Raw genomic sequence first — 21,228 nt, 5'->3', positions numbered from 1 at the left:
GGTCATCCCAATATACCCCATGAAAAGGTTCTGTAGAGACATACCAGGATTTACGAAGTCTTTATTCAGAGTCACATTTTACATGAAATGTAATCGCCATCTCAGTTGTTTGATGGTCTGGGAGGGAAAAGATGGTTGAATAAAATCAGTAAATAAATCCGATGCAATTTAGTGAAGTGTCTAGATTCTAAACAGCCACAAAGCTTTCAATGCATATGGAATCTGTAGTTCCTGATGAGTGCTCCATCTGACATGAATCGCTCATCACAAGTCAAACAATACTCACTTTGCCCATTCCACATTGAGGATAAGATGATCGTATCCAAATCCTGACACTCCTGCGATGGCTCTGGCTGCATCCTCCCTGCGGTGGAAACTGATGAAGGCAAAGCCCTGAAGGACAAACCATTTCAGAATAAACCAACCCGTTGAAAGACCTGAATGCTCCCACAATTTTCAATTACTCCATTAACTTGCTGGTGCATGTATACACTACTAAACTAGTAACCATTTGAACTTCTGCTGCGCTCACCTTGGACTGGCCTGTGTTTTTGTCCTTTGCCAGGTAGATCCTGGAAATTGAGCCGAACGGCCTGAAGAGCTCCTGCAGATCCGTCTCACGGGTGTCCTCAGACAGGTTGGTCACACGGATGGTGGCATTGTCATCAGCTGTGGAAGGATACATACTGTTAGTCTGGGTTTGTGTTCTCACCCCCAGCCGTTTAGGCATCTTACCAAAATGCCTGGCTTTGTTGGAATTCCCCAAATGAAATCAAGAGAAATGTTTTGCTTCGACTGCTCCATGCTGAACCAGGACCATGAGTGTTGTCCAGACATCAAGATACTTCTCAAACGAGACTACGGTGTTGGTCTGGTGACTCCATAGACTATGCTCCTTATTCTAGAAAACAGTGGAAAAGTTTAATCATACGTACATGCACCACGGCGATTGGGTTGCATGGACTCTCCTCTGCGTGTGCTGCCATCCCTCAGGCTGGGGGGCACATACTTCCCTGTTTTGCTCCCTGCAGCTGGTGCGGCAGGCTCAGGCTCGTCTGAAACAAAGTTTTAAAAAATATCCATCAGTGATGTCAATTTAACAAAATCATTAACCACAATCAGGACTGTACATTTACAGCACAATATAACTTCTGGGCAATTATGACAATACCTCCTGCAGTCTTCGTCGGGTCTCCAGTGGACAGGCCCAGCTGCTCGGCCAGCTCCTTCTGCATGGGACCCAGAGTGTCCTTGTAGGGGCAGCGGGTGGTCCAATGGTCTCCTTTACAGATTCGACAGGACACTATCTTCTGTCCCTTCAGCTTGTTCATGGGGTCCTCTTCCACGTCTTGGGCATTCAGGTCCTGAGAGAAGGATTCAGGTTATTACATGTCATCACTGATTTATGCCGGAACTAAAAGGTGACAATTAACAAGGATCATATAACTACATCATACAAAAACATATTGTTGGATTGTTGTGACTGAAGAGATCTCTGATGGCTTAAAGAGAACAATACTAGATCAGCTTCTCTCACTGGCTCCTTACCTCTTTGCTAGAGATGAACACCATAAAGACATCATCACTGACTGTGGTATCAGCAACATTGGGACCTGGTGGGTCATACTCAGAGTTGCCAAACTTCTTCCAGTTCTGATTGGAGGGGATAGAAAAACAATGCTAAGTAAAATACCTTCAATTTTTTAACCCCTTACACACATGGGAATTGGCCTATAGGGATAGGACTAAATGGAAATGTGAATAAGGATATGCGTGACCATGGCAGCAACTGAAAGAAAACACTTTGGAGATTAAGGGGAAATGATCAGACCAAAGGTGATGACAACAGTTCACCTGACACATGACTGAATCCAAACAGTATACTGTTGATTTTGTGCATTTTAAATGTACTGTACTTTGACACATTTGTTGATAACAAAATCTGAAAATATTCTGGATAGATTCAGTAACAAAGAATATGTGTGGGGTTTGTGAGGGTTTGAGTGAGGTCTAACTGGTGTTTTCAAGTGGCCACACCTCTCCAAAGTGTGAACAGTTCCTAAGCAATTTTAATGCACTTTTATGACTTGAAGATTCTTCAACTGTAAGGTGCTTTTTTGAGCTCTCCTATCTGTGCCGTTGAGGAAGCACACGTGCAGTTACTTTGTTTGGAACACCGCCCTGCATCCCTGCCTTTACCCAATTACTGTTGGTGTTTATGCAATACAAAAACGATCCATTATAAATCACAATCTGGGTCAGATGGGCATCATTTGAAATCTTGTTCTATTGCCAACATGACTAGCTAAATGATAAAATATGATCTTAATGTTAGGCTTTCACAAGGCAACTCAGAGAAGCCAATAGAAATTTGTGTCATGAGTGTATTTAGCGCAAATCTTCACAATACCCAACAACCAAACTCAGGTAAAGATGTTAAGAAGCCTTTTTGACCTAGACTTGGCGCTCCGGTACCACTTGCCGTGCGGTAGCAGAGAGAACAGTCTATAGCTAGGGTGGTTGGAGTCCTTGGCAATTTTATGGGTGTGTCAGAGGAAGAGCCTAAAAATTCCAAGACTCCAGCCACCCTAGTCATAGACTGTTCTCTCTGCTACCACACGGCAAGTGGTACCGGAGCGCCAAGTCTTCTTAACAGCTTCTACCCCCAAGCCATAAGACTCTTGAACAGTTAATCAAATGGCTACCTGGACTATTTGCATTATCCCTACCCCAACCCCCATTTTTACACTGCTGCTACTCTGTTTATTATCCATGCATAGTCACTTTACCTCTACCTACATATTACCTGGACTAACCGTTGGCCCTGTACATGGACTCTGTACAGGAACCCCCTGTATATAGCCTCCACATTGACTCTGTACAGGAACCCCCTGTATATAGCCTCCACATTGACTCTGTACAGGAAACCCCTGTATATAGCCTCCACATTGACTCTGTACCAGAACCCCCTGTATATAGCCTCCACATTGACTCTGTACCAGAACCCCCTGTATATAGCCTCCACATTGACTCTGTATTGAACCCCCTGTATATAGCCTCCTCTCACATGGACTCTGACTCTGTACCAACCCCTGAACCCCATTGACTCTATTGTATATAGCCTCCACATTGACTCTGTATTGAACCCCCAGAACCCCCTGTATATAGCCTCCACATTGACTCTGTATTGAACCCCCTGTATATAGCCTCCACATTGACTCTGTACCAGAACCCCCTGTATATAGCCTCCACATGGACTCTATTGTATCCCTGTATATAGCCTCCACATGGACTCTATTGTATCCCTGTATATAGCCTCCACATTGACTCTGTACAGGAACCCCCTGTATATAGCCTCCACATTGACTCTGTATTGAACCCCCTGTATATAGCCTCCACATTGACTCTGTATTGAACCCCCTGTATATAGCCTCCACATTGACTCTGTACCAGAACCCCCTGTATATAGCCTCCACATTGACTCTGTACCACATTGACTCTGTACCAGAACCCCCTGTATATAGCCTCCACATTGACTCTGTACCAGAACCCCCTGTATATAGCCTCCACATTGACTCTGTACCAGAACCCCCTGTATATAGCCTCCACATTGACTCTGTACCAGAACCCCCTGTATATAGCCTCCACATTGACTCTGCCTCCACATTGACTCTGTACCAGAACCCCCTGTATATAGCCTCCACATTGACTCTGTACCAGAACCCCTGTATATAGCCTCCACATTGACTCTGTATTGAACCAGAACCCCCTGTATATAGCCTCCACATTGACTCTGTATTGAACCCCCTGTATATAGCCAGAACCCCCCCTGTATATAGCCTCCACATTGACTCTGTACCAGAACCCCTGTATATAGCCTCCACATTGACTCTGTACCAGAACCCCCTGTATATAGCCTCCACATGGACTCTGTACCAGAACCCCCTGTATATAGCCTCCACATGGACTCTGTACCAGAACCCCCTGTATGTAGCCTCACTACTGTTATTTTATTGTTGCTCCTTGATTATTTGTTATATTTCTTTTTTTCTTATTTTTCCTTATAACTGCATTGTTGGTTAATTGCTTATAAGTAAGCACCTGTTGTATTTGGCAACAGTATTCAGTATGGGGGGGGGGGGGGGGTATAATGCCATGTAATCTTGTAACTGTATATCAAACATTGTGATCATAGATGTTGACAGTGTATATTAAATGAGTCTTAGGATATGGAAATGTGAAGTGCCCATTTAGGCTAACGTGTGTTTGGCTTGCTCGTATGACATCAGTGGTATTTACTATAATCCGTAACATCTCATCTGTCACAAAACACATAGAGCCTTGTAATTTACAGCATTTCCCTCACTCAGACAAAACCATTCTAAAGTTACCCAATTAGCGGGATGGATGGGAGAAACTTCTTGTCACACCAGTGCTCAAGTTCAGAACAGCTGTCAGTCAAAACCCATACAAAGCTGAGGAGACCCTGAGCTCTGATGTTGTGCATAGCATGTTAACTGTACAGCCACTGCCTCCAAATCTGTCATTTCTCATCCATATACAGGTACAAGTGTAAAGGGTTAATGTACAATTCTATCAAACTCAATACTGAGGTGTTGTGCAACAAATGTTAAGATTGTGCTAAATTCCCAAATAAAATACTGACCTTTCTCCTGGCAACAGCTTTGGAGGCCTTCCTAGTCTCAATCTTGAAGGTGCGAATAATCTATAACACAAATGTCAAATGTTCATTTCTTGGTTAGTTACATCTGATTCAGACATCAGGGGCAGTAGACTGTGTGGGAAGGAATCAAGAAACCCACTCTCCTATTTGGATGAGCATTAAAACAAAAAGTACCTTGAACTTCTTTCCATCCTCGTCGATCTTGTATTCCGTGATGGTTTTGACATTTCCTTTGACGGTTTCTTTTGGAGGGGGTAGGGTACCTGGTGGTGGGGATGACAACACACAAATGAGGTCTGATAGTTAACAATAATATCGATACGGTCTGTTAGTGGATAGTCTGCCTACCACCAACTACCCACCATATGACGAGTAGACTTTGTTTCCCTGACAGACTAACGTTCGTTACTAGCTAGCCAACTAACATTAGGGGGGGGGGGTAGCCTCCTTCCTGTAAAATCCCCAAAATTGTCGTACTGACTACGAAGTGTGACAGAGAAACTAACGGCTATAATGAAGAAAACAATACACGTGGAAATCGCCTGGTTTAGCTAGCAAGTTAATGCTAGCCAGCCTCTTACCTTCGTCTCCCTCCTCTTCAACCTGATCAGCCCAACTGGGCTTGGAACTAGAAAGAAGGATTAACACACAGTGTTTGAGAATTCAAAGACATGATATATACGATAATCATTATATTTGTATTGAAGAACTCACTCGTCGTATTCAATCGACGGCATTCTGTCTGTGCGCGCAGCGGCCAGAGAACAAGGAAAAATACATGAACGACACAAACTAAAAAGTTTACCAAATAGGATAGCTAGAGTGCCACCAACGGGTATGGAGGCTACTTAATGCAATTTAAACGATAGGACACAAAATCTTATTCGATGAGGTTTATCCGCGGTTGGCAACCAATTAATGTTGAATTACCGCAGCCTAACGTTACTAGACTGGAGTATTACCTTATACTTTGCTTGAATTTGTTTTTAATCAACAAATACCCTACCATCTAAACACAAAAAAATATATATTATAATAATAAACAATATAAAAATAAACCACCCCCCTGCCCACTTTTTAAATATATGCCACCTCAGGCCAACAGCCTGAAAAGACTTAACACACTGTAACTCTTCTGACATCTAGTCTCGCACAACAACAAAAAAACGTTCTGCAGCTGCCACCACAACCTCGATTTTCTGCGATGTACATTACATCCCTGCAGTTCAATTGATAACCATTGCTATAATTGCTAAAAAATCAAATCTTACTGAAACATATATCACTTATATCCCTCTGTACTGGTACAGATCTACAATTTACACCACTCCTCTCAGGATCCCTCCTCCTTGACCCATCTTCCTCTAATTCCTTCCCTGCCTCAGCATATAACAACTACTGTAACCCTGGAAACCTCAACCTGCCTCTCTTGCACCCGACTTTTCTGATCCCCAGCCCCATGGGCACCCCTACAATTAACACATACCACTACTTTCCCCAATGCTACAAATTCCTTTGCCTAAATGCCCCATTCTGCACATGTCTTACACCAAGGAATCTCCCTCCTACACACTCCTACACATGCCCGTAAGCAGGGATCATCAACTAGATTCAGCCGGGGGCCAACTTTTTCTTGAGTGGTAGGTCGGGTGGCCAGAGCATAATTACAAATCATTTGTAGATTGCAAATTAACCGCAAGATAGGATAGGATAAGTAATCCCTCTCCAACCCCCCCCCCCCTTTAAGATTTAGATGCACTATTGTAAAGTGACTGTTCCACTGGATGTCATAAGGTGAATGCACCAATTTGTAAGTCGCTCTGGATAAGAGCGTCTGCTAAATGACTTAAATGTAAATGTAATAGGGGTGGTATATAGAAGATAGCCCTATTTGGTAAAAGACTAAGTCCATATTATGGCAAGAACAGCTCAAATGAGAAAAGAGAAATGACAGTCCGTCATTACTTTAATACATGAAGGTCAGTCAATCCGGAAACTATCAAGAACTTTTAAACTTTCTTCAATTGCAGTTGCAAAAACCATCAAGCGCTATGATGAAACTGGCTCTCATGAGGACCGCCACAGGAAAGGAAGACACAGATTTACCTCTGCTGCAGAGGATAAGTTCATTAGAGTTACCAGCCTCAGAAATTGCAGCCCAAATAAATGCTTCACAGAGTTCAAGTAATAGACACATCTCAACATCAACTGTTCAGAGGAGACAGTGTGAATCAGGTCTTCATGGTCGAATTACTGCCAAGAAACCACTACTAAAGGACACCAATAATAATAAGAGAATTGCTTGGGCCAAGAAACACGAGCAATGAACAAGACCGGTGGAAATCTGTCCTTTGGTCTGATGAGTCCAAATTGGATATTTTTGGTTCCAACCGCTGTGTCTTTGTGAGATGCAGAGTAGATGAACGGATGATCTCTGTATGTGTGGTTTCCACCATGAAGCATGGAGGAGGAGATGTGATGGTGTGGGGTGCTTTGATGGTGACACTGTCAGTGATTTATTTAGAATTCAAGGCACACTTAACCAGCATGGCTACCACAGCATTCTGCAGCGATACTCCATCCCATCTGGTTGGCGCTTAGTGGGACTATCATTTGTTTTTCAACAGGACAATGACCCCCAAAAAAGCTATTTGTATTCATAGAAAAAAGGTTTGTACCCGTAGGAGATGATTTCTATAAATCGCTGGCAGCCTCTCATTCGGCCATGTTGATGCCTGCCTTACAAGGCTGCAGAAATTATAACACGGTAACCACCATGCTTTCTAGGGGTGCTTCAAATCGCTTTCTACATGTGAGAACTTTTTGTCTTTTTCTTGTTGTCAAATCCCTGCCAAAAGTCAGGTGACCTTAGCGCTTCCAAATATGGCGTTGCAGGTTTGCCATATCTGTCAAAATTCTAATGCAAAATACAATGATTTACATTTGTGAATTGGTGATTTACAATTGTGGATTGGTACTTATTTGTACAGATCATGAATACACGAATACAAAATGCATGATGTGTGTTCACAATACATTTGGCATGATATTGATCCCATACTGCTGAGTCAAGGAGACAGTGCAGCATGCATGCACATCGTGACAACGTTTTACCAGTTGTAGGTAGGCTATTTAATATGTTTCCATAAAACATATTAATGCACTAGAACTGATATAATGGCAACAAAGCCTCGGGAAATGACTTTATGTGCTCTAGAGCTCTTTAGATAAATTCGCCCAGAGGTGGATTAAAGTAAACTGCATTCAAATGTCGACTTTTCTTACGGATAACCGTATCAAGCAAAGGGTTTTACTCATGCTCAGTTCTAGAGTAGCCTAGCATGGCATAGAAATTAATAGCCTACTTGATGGCCAACATATGCAAATGTGGCCTATCATTCTCCACATTTAATGTCCATTTCATAGTGGACTTTTCCTCCATAAATTCCGTTTCACATGTCCACTCGCGCAGCTCTCTAGAGTGGACATTTAAAATGGAGCTTATGGAGAAAAAGTCCACTTTTGCGTGTTACCCACAATGAGGATTTCAAAAGAGAGAGAAAAAATAAAGTACACGAGAAAAAAACACTTGGGTGAATTTGTGTCACGCCTTGGTCATTGTATTTTGTGTTTTTGGTATATGTTTGGGTAGGCCAGGGTGTGACATGGGTTTATATGTTGTGTTTCGTATTGGGGTTTGTATTAATTGGGATTGTGTATGATTAGGGGTGTGTCTAGTTAGGCTTGGCTGCCTGAGGCGATTCTCAATTGGAGTCAGGTGATTCTCGTTGTCTCGGATTGGGAACCGTATTTAGGTAGCCTGAGTTCGCTTTGTAGTTTTGTGGGTGTTTGTTCCTGTCTCTGTGTTGTATTCACCAGATAGGCTGTAATTAGTTTCATGTTTCGTTTGTTGTTTTCGTATTCAGTTATTTCATGTACCTTTTCATTCATTAAAGTCATGAGTAACCTACACGCTGCATTTTGGTCTGACTCTCTTCATTCAACAGACGAACGACGTTACAATTTGTCAGCTATGCTATTCTAACCATAGCCTTGCCCCAAACTGCCGCTCTTATGGGTCAGAATATAATGATGTAATTACTTGGGGATGATCTCCGAGGATTCTCTGCGTAGGCCTTCAGCTGTTCGATGACGCACTACTCCGGCGCACCTCCCTGATCGTCCTCCCGATGTCAGTGTCCTTTTTGGCTGAGGAGTCTGTTCCCTCACCCTTTGCTGTGGAAGGGGTCTTCTGAGGACAGACAGCTCTGTAGCTCAGAGCTCACAGCATAGGATTGAAACCCTTTAGATACCAAGATTCGATGGGAGATGGAGGCCAGGTGGTTCGACTTGAATTCACCCGCTTAGACACAGCTACTCATCCGTAGCTTGGGTAGAAAATGATTACTTTGTCTTCAAACTTGCGTTGCATTCTGGGTTCATTGACTTTTTAGACCTTGCTGCAGTTGGGGTCACGAAGTCTGTAAATTCTACACTCACAGGTTTTATACCCTTGGGTCAGAAGTGGGCGTAACCGCCTTTAGTGGCAATTCTCTGGGCGTACCAAGTTAATGAGGCAAGGTCGATGTTATTCAAATCCAATTTTAGACAACTAACTTAACATTTCATCTTCCCCAAAACATTCTCTTTGATTTGGATATTTTCCATACAACGTACAATGTATAAACATCATCTACTAGGAAAACTCTTCACATTACAATGTTTTCGTAATAACGTCATCTATTAACCTTTAATAACAAAACAAAAATGACATACATTTTCATATTCCAATCTATCGTCATGACCACCATTGTGGCTGATGGAAACCATTGTTCCAAATCAGATCAAATTTATTTATATAGCCCTTCGTACATCAGCTGATATCTCAAAGTGCTGTACAGAAACCCAGCCTAAAACCCCAAACAGCAAGCAATGCAGGTGTAGAAGCACGGTGGCTAGGAAAAACTCCCTAGAAAGGCCAAAACCTAGGAAGAAACCTAGAGAGGAACCAGGCTATGTGTTCCAAAGTCCCTTTATTTCATTTTTAATAATCTGATGCTGGTTCTCCATAGTAACAGGACAAAGGAATTTGTCTGTGGCCTGAGATTTAACAGGGACGTGAGGGGTCATAAAACCCTCCACATCTTCAGACCCCTAGATCTCTCCTCCTCTGTTGGGGTTGAGAGATAATCTGTAGGGTTGTGGTCTCCTGTAACCTGACCTGGTCAGGACAGTCATGACATTAGGTTGGAGTCATTAAAACTCAATTTTCAACCACTCCACAAATTTCTTGTTAACAAACTATAGTTTTGGCAAGTTGGTTAGGACATCTACTTTGTGCAATGACACAAATAATTTATCCAACAATTGTTTACAGACAGATTATTTCACTGTATCACAATTCCAGTGGGTCAGAAGTTTACATACACTAAGTTAACAGTGCCTTTAAACAGCTTGGAAAATTCCAGAAAAATATGTAACGGCTTTAGAAGCTTCTGAAAGTCCAATTGACATAATTTGAGTCAATTGGAGGTGTATCTGTGGATGTATTTCAAGACCTACCTTCAAACTCAGTGCCTCTTTGCTTAACATCATGAGAAAATCAAAAGAAATCCGCCAAGACCTCAGAAAACAAATTGCTCCTTGGGAGCAATTTCCAAAAGCTTGAAGGTACCACGTTCATCTGTACAAACAATAGTACGCAAGTATAAACACCATGGGACCACGCAGCCGTCACACCACTCAGGAGGAGATGCTTTCTGTCTCCTAGAGATTAACGTACTTTGGTGCGAAAAGTGCAAATCAATCCCAGAACAACAGCAAAGGACCTTGTAAAGATATGGGAGGAAACAGGTTCAACAGTATCTATATCCACAGTAAAACAAGTCCTATATCAACATAACCTGTAAGGCCGCTCAGCAAGGAAGAAGTCATTGCTCCAAAACCGCCATAAAAAGCCAGACTACAGTTTGCAACTGCACATGGGGACAAAGATCATACTTTTTTGGAGAAATCTCCTCTGGTCTGATGAAACAAGAATATAACTGTTTGGCCATCACGACCATTGTTATGTTTGGAGGAAAAAGGGGGAGGCTTGCAAGCCGAAGAACACCATCCCAACCGTGAAGAACGGGGGTGGCAGCATAATGTTGTGGGGGTGCTTTGCTGCAGGAGGGACTGGTGCACAAAATAGATGACATCATGAGGGAGGAACATTATGTGGATATAGTGAAGCAACATCTCAAGACATCAGTCAGGAAGTTAAAGCTTGGTCGCAAATAGGTCTTCCAAATGGACAATGACCCCAAGCATATTTCCAAAGTTGTGGCAAAATGGCTTAAGGACAACAAAGTCAAGGTATTGGAGTGGCCATCACAAAGCCCTGATCTCAATCATATTGAAAATTTGTGGGCAGAACTGAAAAAGCGTGTGTGAGCAAGGAGGCCTACAAACCTGACTCAGTTACACCAGCTATGTCAGGAGGAATGGGCCAAAATTCACCCAACTTATTGTGGGAAGCTTGTGGAATGCTACCTGAAATGTTTGACCCAAGTTATACAATTTAAAGGCACTGCTACAGAATACTAATTGAGGGTATCTAAACTTCTGACCCACTGGGAATGTGATGAAAGAAATAAAAGCTGAAATAAATCATTCTCTCTACTATTATTCTGACATTTCACATTCTTAAAATAAAGTGGTGATCCTAAATGAGCTAAGACAGGGGATTTTTACTAGAATTTAATGTCAGGAATTCTGAAAAACTGAGTTAAAATATATTTGGGTAAGGTGTATGTAAACTTCCAACTTCAACTGTATATTTTAAAATTTAACTAGGCAAGTCAGTTAAGAACAAATTCTTATTTACAATGACAGCCTACACCAGCCAAACCCTGACGACGCTGGTTCTATGGGACACCCAATCATGGCCGGTTGTGATACAACCTGATTTGAACCAGGGTGTCTGTATTGACACCTCTAGCACTAATAAGATGCAGTGCCTTCGACTGCTGCGCCACTCGAGAACCAATCAGCATTTAGGGACCGAACCACCCAGTTTACAATTATACATTTTACTAACAAATGTTTTGTTTGAGTTGTAAACATTTATGTGACACATAAAATGCCGAAATAACACGATAAACGTTTATATATGTTTATATATATATACATGTTTACAACTCAAAATATATATATATTTTTAAAATATTTTACTAAACACGTGGAGCTTCCTGCTCGAATGACAGGTCGCCATTGCGCCTCCGATACTTCGTCCTGTTTCACTTCCCTTTCCCCTCCTGTCTTCAATCCTGCATACAACTCACTCTGCTTACACTTTCTACCATTCCTCTTGAACAAACCATCTCCCTTTTCCCTGCCATTTTTAACCAACTTAAGCTCACCCTATTTCTCCCTCTCTTTAGACCTCATCTGCCTCACGTTTTCCCTCCATTCCCCCTTCCTCCAAGTATACATCACCTTATGATAATACTGCACTTCTCACATTCATCTTGTTCTTGCCCTCTCAAGAGACGGCTGTCACAATCTCCATACAATCAGCACGAACCCCCCGGGATGTAACGCTCAACAGTGCACCCCACTTCTAAAGCAGCTGCATCGTCTTGATGTTCTTTATCAATAGCTACAGCGACTCTTTTCCATTTCAAACTAGCACGCGTTTCCATCCACTGTCTCCTAGGGCAGAAATGGTTGTTATAATAACTTTTTATCCAGTGCTTTTGGTGTTAATATATTTCTCATCATATGAAAACTGTAAGTTATTATGTTGTAATGTAGCTACATTTCAAATAGTTATTTTGAATATGTTCAATTTCTATTATCTGATACTGTAATAATGAATATAGAAAAGGGCATAGTTTAGACATCATGAAAATAAACATTACCATCAAAAAGATCTTACATCAGAACATCGGAAGGAAGTGCATATAGCTGCAGTTATTTACAGATAAGTCATCAACTGTGTGTAAAACTTGCTTATCAGAAACACCATAAGTGCAAGCATCCAAAGAGCAGCGAGAACATCATTTTGTTCATGTATTATTCATTGCCATATCTGCTGAGCTCCTTCCACAGCAGGCCACTCGGATGTTATCAAACACAGCCATGTAGAGCAGTGGATGGATGCACATGTTCAGTGTAGCCAGTCCCTTGGACACCTGGTAGGCCTTGCACACCCAGTTGCAGACAGAGCCACGTTCGTGAACCTTCTGGTAGAAATAGTAGCTCTGGAGGAGGTGATAAGGCACAAAGGAAATGGCATACAGCACAACCACTGCAAACACCATCAGGGCCACCTTCCGTTTCTCCAGGGAGGTTATATTCACATTCCTCCACACCGCCCTCAACACTGTGCAGTATGATGCAAATGTGACCAGGAAGGGAATAAAACACCCAGCCACAGACAGAAAGACTTTGTAAAACAAGTGAGTGTATGCAACTGCATCACTGTTGGTGCAATAGGAGTAGGATACACAACGGGTTTTGTTGATTCCCTCTGGACATGTGGAGGCAAACTTCAGCACAGGAGAGGAGATGGCTGTCACAAAGATCCAGATGACGACACTGGCAGCCTTGGCTTTGTCTGGGTTCACATGGTTCCGGCTGAAGAAGGGGTACACAATGGCCACATAGCGGTTCACACTGATACACATGATGAAGTAGATACTGACATACAGGTTGCAGGTGAAGAGGAAGCGTTCTATCTTACAGACCACCACCCCAAACAGCCAGTTCTTGTCCTGCATGTAGTAGACTATGAGCAGGGGCAGGGTGAGGACATAGAGCAGGTCACTGATGGCCAGGTTACAGGACAGCACCACACCAGTGTGCCAGTTGTTCCTCTCCCTGGTCGCCAAGAGTCTCAGGGCAAACAGGTTACCAACCAACGCCACGCAGAACTCAACACCGTACATTGAAGGCAATAACTGCACTTGGAACTTGTCACCATGACAAGAAGAGTTGTAATCTATCATGTTTGTGTATTGATTTCTGTGGGAGATTAGAAAATAGTGGTATTTGTTCATCTCTGTGGAAGAAAAAGGATAAATATATACATTATATTCTGAAGTGGAGACCCATTCTTTTATGCAGTTCATCCTGATCCCCTAAGGGGAACTTTGCACTGTGCCAGCCAATACATCAGTCATAACAGTTCATAACAGTTCATAACGTCAATCAGTATCATTCTGTCGCAATACATGTAATAAATTGCTAGTATTAGTAGTGGTTTAAGATACCTTCAGAGCTATTGTCTTATCAGAAATGTACATCTGTGGTCAGAAATAAAAACACACTGGTGTTCTCCATACTAATGTTGTGCAATGGATAGCAAATAATAATCTAAAATACCATGGACCAAGGTTGTGTAAATCTTAAACCAACAGAATGTCTGTCCAAAACGCCCCATGGAGCCTAAAACAAGTTCCATATAGTTTCTCTCTAAGAAAAGCCACAAGACCGTTTCTGATGTTACTTCTCCAGGCTATTCAACAGACACAAACACCAGAAGTATGCACCAGTATTCAAAAACAGGTGGTCCATTATAAACGGTTCACATTTACTCCATTTCTGTCCTTACACTTTACATATATTTAAATGTATAAATGGCAATGACCTCAGAATAAAGCCAGATAGTACTTACTCATTAACAAGACAGATAAGGCTACATTTCCTGGGGTAGACGTTCAGAGACCAGTAGAACTTCCCATGATAGGTTAGTTACATGTACAAAGATTTAAAGCAGTCAATTCCCTTTCTGACCTTTCATCCAACCAAATCAACCCATTTGTAGGCATTTTCAAGAAGTGTGACCAACACTGCCTGCCCCTTGTTCTATTTGTAGCAAAGTACCAAATGAAAAGGTTACCATTCTATGGAACTCCATTTGGACAGCTTATATTTACCTCAGAAGAACAGAAGTTGAGTGAACGTCTGTCACCAGTCCCTGAGAATTGGGCGGAGTCCAAACAAACTTTATGCAAATGTAGATCATCAGTGACAGAAATCTATGACTCATAGCATACGTATCGGTGAATCGATGTAACATATGAATTACGAGTGAGTGTAATCAATGTGTAATAACACCGTAAAAAAATAATGAACGTGTTATATTATGTGATGTGGAGTCATATTCAGGTCGATTGGTCAAGAAGCTTTTTTGACACAAGTCAAATAGTGTTATTTTACGCGTATCTTTTTGACACGCAAAGACCCAAACAGCGTTCCATACTCAAGTCTCGTGTGCATCAGCCTCGGCTCGTTTACGGTCACGCTTTAAAGTGAAAGCTTGTGGCAGAGGCTACATGAGTCGGCCCCAAGATAAAAAGGCTACACACAACTGAGCTGTACCTTGTATTCAGCTATTTATTTGCCAATGCTTATAATATGTTTTATAAACATGTTCACAAGGCACAAAATTCATCATTGCATTTTCATCCAGTCCTCCAGCTGACTTGTGGTGATACCTATGTCCTTTCATTAAGGAATAAATTCCCCTGTTCATGTTGATCAGAAACTGCAGTGACCACAAGCGTGAGTCCATACTGCCACCTGATGTTTTACCAGGGTAGAGCGCTCAGTGCGCATCAATCCAGGGTTATGAAGCTCAGCTCTTCCCCTTCCTCTGTTTGAAGCCCTCCTTCACCCCTCTAGGACCCTTCTTGAAACCACCAGGATGAGGTTTGCCCTTAAACTTAGAACCCCTATCACCCCCAAATGTACTGCCCCCCTCAAACTTCCCTCCAAATCTTTAATCCCTGTCACCAAATTTCTTTCCTCCAAACCTTTTGCCCCCCAGTGACATCTTTCCAAATGATTTGCCCCCATCCCCAAATCGCTTTCCCTCTTTCCTGTCCACGTCACCCCCCCATTCGGTCTCTGGGTTTCACTCTCGGACCAGACCTATGAGGTGACTTGGAACCATATTTGTTTTTCCTGTCGTCGCCAGAGAACGGTTTCCTCTTCTTGAAGGGTCCTCCTGAGGGCCTTTCAGGTCTTTGCCTCCACTTGGCTGCAGGGAACATATCTAGATGGAAGGGAGAAAAATAAATATAAAAAGGTGATTTTGTCTGCCAAAGTAGCACAAAAATATAGTACAACAAAACACAAACTATAGAGACTTGGTTCAGTACTGAAAGAGTACATACCTTCATCTGGCTCCTCCCCTACAGCCTGTCTGTAGTACTCTGCCTCGTCGTCAGATTCAACAACCGGGGGCCTGTTATCCTGGTTCCCGGGATCCTCCACTTCAGGGTCATGCTCTTCCTCCTCCTGGCGCTTCCTCTTGATGCCTGCCATGTTTCTTTTCCTGACATTACAGAAACAAACATCACTGTTCCACTCCAACTCAGGTGGAATGAAAAGCAGTTACAATGGGCTATAACACTCACTTGTTCTCCTCCAGTAAAGCTTTTCGGATCAGGATCTCCTGAAGCTCTTCCTCAGCCTTGGAGACTTCAGAAAATACATTCAGAGTGCCTGTATCAGCATTTCACCATGACCAATCAACAGAAACACCCATTCTCAGTGGATATGTCAGTAAGCGTTTACTTTTGTTGTTGTTGAAATATCACAGGTAATCATAGATATATTTTCATCATGTACATCCCATGGACAGCTAAATCAACAGGAAACTGACAGGTGTACTTACTGACTGCATGGTAGAGAATGTTCCCCTCTCCCATTCCCTCCTCGATCTTCACCAGCTGCATGGTGATGCGTGAGCCTATCTGAAGAGAAAACAAACTGATGCTGTAAAACCCTACCAGAAACGGCTGACAATGTCACATCAGTAGGATCAACCGCTGAAGGCACCATGGTGATAAATGTCAGGATGTGTCAGTAAGCGTTTACTTTTGTGAAATATCACAGGTAATCATAGATATCTTTTCATCATGTACATCCCATGGACAGAAAATAACAAGACAAACTGATGCTATAAGCCTAGCATTTATAGTCACTGCCAACACAGGAGTAGAGAATTCTATAGAAACACTGGTTTCAATGTAATATCAGTAAGATCAGCCATTAAGTCACCATGGTAATCACCTCAGTCAGTCTCACAGCGCTCTGTTGAGACGCCATGTTACCACGCCCGGAGTAGATCTGTGGCAGTTCCGTTATGTTGTGATCTCCATCTTGCTCTGCTTCACTTTCTGAAAGATTAGCCCCTCTGAAAGAAAGTTAGCAGGGTAAGAGAACACATAACAGCTGGCCAAATCAGAATGACTTTGTAGGTAGATCACTTCACAGCCAGCATAGACATGGTAGTATCACCCAAATAACATTGTGAAACAGCTCAAATTCAACCATGCAATAGTGACAACCCAAACACATGCAGATAGACCAGATAGATCAAGTACAGCAGGAGATACTCTGCAGTCTGATAGGACTGACAGACAGGGCTCTTACTTCATCAGCAGCTCACTGATGTCCTCAAACTTGCTCATGTTGGGGAACTTTTCCTGCATCAGCTTCTTCACTCCTCTACTCATGCACACAGGGACTAATTTCAGGCTGCTGCAGAGGGGGATAGGGAGAAGGACAAGGATGACTGTGGACTGAACCATTTAGTCATCTACTGGGGGGGGATTCTGCATGTTGGGTGCATCAGTGCATTTACTTTGAATATACATCACTAAACAGTCAAATCACAATCTGTCATCCTCTGAGCCCAAGCAGTCTTCCTATAGAGTAACCAAGCCACCTTGAATTAAAACGAGTGCACAAAACATATTGTATACGTACTAATGCCGAAATTCAATTTATTGAGACACTGGATCGTAGTTCAGCAAAGTACATCTCTTTATGGCGTTGAGGGCTACCTACAAGAAGCAAACCTGTTAAAATGCACACTAATCTGATTCTCATCAATATAATAAGAGGATAAAAAGATTGTGGGATATCAGAAAGCGTTTACTTTTGAGTGATCGTCACAGATAATCAGAAGACTGTACTATCATCATATTTCACAAATCCCCAATAAAGCAAAAATCCAGGGACTGGTGCCTTTGACATACCTTGTGCACATTGATGGAAGGGAACATGTTTTGGAACATGGTGGCCATAAGTTTGACATGCATGCCCTCCGAGCCAAAGTTATTGAGGACCAGCAGTGGATGATGTGTGAACTGCTGTTCATGCATTCTATTCTGTGCCTCTTCAGTGACGAGACCACATCTTTAATAAGGGAGTACCTAAAACGATTAAAAACATATTCAGGAAAAGCAATTGAAGCCCAACCCCCTATATTTGCTTGTTTCTAGTATTGGGGCTCATCAGTGCGTTTACTTTGAACATATATCACCGAACAGTCACGTCAAAATCTGTCATCCTTTGAGCCCATCTCTTCCAGTAAGTCATATGTGTTTGTGTACTTACTTTGGTCACCCGGAAATGGAGCATAGGGCCTTTAGGCAGCCGAGCAAGCCTCTGGAAAGAGAAAAAAATTACTCATTCACTTGCTAATTTGCCATTAGGATCTAGTAAACAGCCCAACTGTAGATAGTGATGCATCAGTGATAAAACATCTTAATCATGAATTCAGATATTCTCATAACTCATCATCTGCACCAGCAATTGGAATAACTAAGGAGGTGGCTAACACAGCATATACTTCATTGATCAATAGCGATAAATCATAAAGCTATTTCCTTTGCCTGCCTTTGAAAAGGCCAAGGGTTTACAGCAGCTGCAGTGTCTACTGTTAAAGCCCCTTGTTGTACAGTAACGCAACAGGTGTTGCAAAATAAATTGTTTACAACAAACAAAACCCATTAAGGGTCAAAATATATATAACAAAACATACTTTTTGACAAGAAAAATATGAGTTTCTACTTTACAAAATCAAGTATGTTACTCCCTGTTTAATTTGCTTCAGTTTGGTTCTTAAACAGTAAATGGTTCTTAAACAGTAAAACGGTTTCAATAATGAATACACACCTGGTGTTTGCAGACTTATTTACCATGTTGACACTGCTGGGCGTCTTGGTGAAGATCGTGACGTGTGTCACTCCCAGTGGCCCTGCTACAGCCACAAAGTCCTTCAGCACATTCTTCTTCCTCACCTGTCAATCACAAGCAGGCAAGACCTCAAATGCAATCCATTATGAGCCAAGACACACTTCCATGTATAAACTCAGAACAGTGGTTGAAAGTTTTATAAAAACTAACACATATATTAAGTAACAAATGTGGCATGCAGTAACGTCACTTTGATTCAAGTCAGTTATAAATACCAGCTTTGAGTTTCATGACATGAACAAACGGACCTTAAGGGATTCTGCAGTGAAGGGCTCCACGACGAGCCGCATGTTCTCCACTAGCTGACCGACATTCTTGCTGACTTGGCCACGGTGAAACACGTGAGGGACCGCACCGAACACCTCTTCCGCCACATGGTTCGCACTCAAACGTGACTTCCTCTGTTTTTTGGTCTGACATTGAATTAACACGTCCGTTTAAAATGGCCACGATAGTTCGCTATGTTACAAGCTAACGCCGTTGTGGATGTAATCAGTTACAAATATTTTAATCATCGTTCAGATATTCTCATAAAAAACATCATTTTCATCCACCTAACTACACATGCAGATGAGACAATATTAAATATATTTACCAGTAACTTTATTCAGTTTACAATAATCGTGTCAATAACTAGATAGCTAACGTTATTTAGAAAACTTTAGCTAGCTAACGTTAGCCAACAACTACTTAACCGCTTACCTTTGACTTTCCCATAATGGCAGTTTTACAAAACAATATAATAGAGTCAATAATATAAAACGTCGCTAATGAACCTAACTATCTAAATGTAAAAAGCGAGCAAGCTCCGTTACGCCTCTCTGAGTCCTCCAATTCAATCAGATACTGCTCTTCAACCACGTGGATCTCACTGCGCCGGCGAGTTGTGTGTCACATTGAAAAACGTTCGTCTTATTCAAATGCCTAACCAAACTTTTGTTTTCCGCTTCCAGTATGTATATTTTGCAACCTACCTGGTGTTGCTAGAGGAATTTGAAGAACATTTGCAATATTAAGTCCAAAAGGTAAAACTTCATTATTACAGGGTAATTACATGTAATAGGTAGTGTAGTTAATTTTAATAACTCAGTTACACTGTAATAACATGTAACTGGTGGTCATTTCATTCTGTAATTACAGAGGTGTAACAACAAATGCTTGTTACCATGTTTGTTACAAAGGGGCAAGTTTCCACTAAATTCAACAATTTAGTGTTTCAATTCACCAATTTAGTATTTAGTTTCTTCTAAACTGCATCCGATTCAGTAATAACTGTCACAAGGTCGTATCTCTTGTGGACAGATGCGCTGGGTGTCCGAGATTATTCAAATTCGATGCTCAATAGGCTCCAATTACCAACCTGTCAAACCTCACCCTTCGAAATCTCCAAATCAAATGTTATTGGTCACATCCACATGTTTAGCAGATGTTATTGCGGGTGTACGAAATGCTTGTTTCTAGCTCCAACAGTGCAGTAATATCTAACAATTCATAACAATACACACAAACCTAAAAGTAAAATAATTGAATTAAGGAATATATTAATATTAGAACGAGCAATGTCGGAGTGGCATAGACTAAAATACAGTAGAATAGAATGTAGTATATACATTTGAGAGGAGTAAAGCAAAACTATGTAAACATTATTAAAGTGGTGTGTTCCATTATTAAAGTGATTTCAAGTCTATGTATAACTGGGTGGAAGCAGCAAAGTGATAGCTATTTAACAGTCTGATGGCGTTGAGATAGAAGCTGCTCCACTCAATGTTGTTGCTAGCACTTGCCCCCAAAGTGTACCATCTGGGTTAACTTGGTTGAGTTTATAAAAACATGTTATATCATGGCTCAGGCTAAGACCCGGATGCAGACACAGGAGGCAGATGGTATGAGTCTCAGAGTTTATTATAGTACAAGGGGCAGATAAGAGCGTCTGCTAAATGACTTAAATGTAATGTAATGCAAAAGGTAGGTCAAGGCAGGCAAAGAGTCATATTCCAAATCAGAGTCAGGCAGGTACAGGACGGCAGGTTCAGGACGGCAGGCAGGATCAGGACAGGCAGAAAGGGCAGAACTGGGAAGACTAGGAAACACAAAAACTAGAGCATGGGAATATGCGGTTAGGATTTGATGGGACAAGACATACTGGCAACAGACAAACAGAAAACCCAGGTATAAATACACAGAAGATAATGGGGACAAATGGGAGACACCTGGTGGTGGGTGGAGACAAGCACAAGACAGGTGAAACGGATCATGGCGTGACAGTTATATATAAATTAACCTCACTGACTGGGGTCTACCATATGGGTGTCATCCCAGATTATAATACAAAAATAATGTATAATTAATGTTTACGCTAGCCATAATGAAAACCTGAATCTCCTTACCATCCAAGTAAGAAGATAAGAGCATCCTGACTGGTTGCATCACTGCCTGGTACGGCAATTGCTCGGCCTCCGACCGCAAGGCACTACGGAGGGTAGTGCGTGCGGCCCAGTACATCA

The 21,228-nt window shown here is 41.9% G+C and overlaps 1 protein-coding gene and 1 pseudogene across 1 annotated transcript; both read right to left on the bottom strand.

Annotated features, from left to right (window-relative positions):
- Positions 1 to 44: 44 nt before the first annotated feature.
- Positions 45 to 5,647, bottom strand: LOC123999169 (eukaryotic translation initiation factor 3 subunit G). Its single transcript, XM_046304661.1, has 10 exons — positions 5,399 to 5,647; positions 5,266 to 5,312; positions 4,859 to 4,947; positions 4,667 to 4,726; positions 1,549 to 1,653; positions 1,172 to 1,364; positions 936 to 1,055; positions 533 to 669; positions 287 to 393; positions 45 to 117 (listed from the first exon to the last, which is right to left on the bottom strand). Exons 1-10 carry the CDS (start codon positions 5,419 to 5,421, stop codon positions 102 to 104), a joined length of 897 nt encoding a protein of 298 aa, XP_046160617.1. The 5' UTR covers positions 5,422 to 5,647; the 3' UTR covers positions 45 to 101.
- A 6,064-nt stretch (positions 5,648 to 11,711) lies between these two features.
- On the bottom strand, positions 11,712 to 19,607 carry LOC123999067 (annotated as a pseudogene).
- Between the last annotated feature and the right edge of the window lie 1,621 nt (positions 19,608 to 21,228).

The sequence above is a fragment of the Oncorhynchus gorbuscha genome, linkage group LG16, assembly GCF_021184085.1.
Source record: "Oncorhynchus gorbuscha isolate QuinsamMale2020 ecotype Even-year linkage group LG16, OgorEven_v1.0, whole genome shotgun sequence".
NCBI lineage: Eukaryota > Metazoa > Chordata > Actinopteri > Salmoniformes > Salmonidae > Oncorhynchus > Oncorhynchus gorbuscha.
The sequence above is the reverse complement of the archived record's forward strand: the minus strand, read 5'-3'. Positions and strand labels throughout refer to the sequence as shown.

Coding starts and splice junctions, on each gene's coding strand:
- LOC123999169 (XM_046304661.1), bottom strand. CDS start 5,421: ATGCCGTCGATTGAATACGACGA. Junction 4,727..4,858: donor AGGATGGAAAGAAGTTCAAG/GTACTTTTTGTT, acceptor TTTGTGTTATAG/ATTATTCGCACCTTCAAGAT. Junction 1,365..1,548: donor TGTTCATCTCTAGCAAAGAG/GTAAGGAGCCAG, acceptor TCCTTCTCTCAG/GACCTGAATGCCCAAGACGT.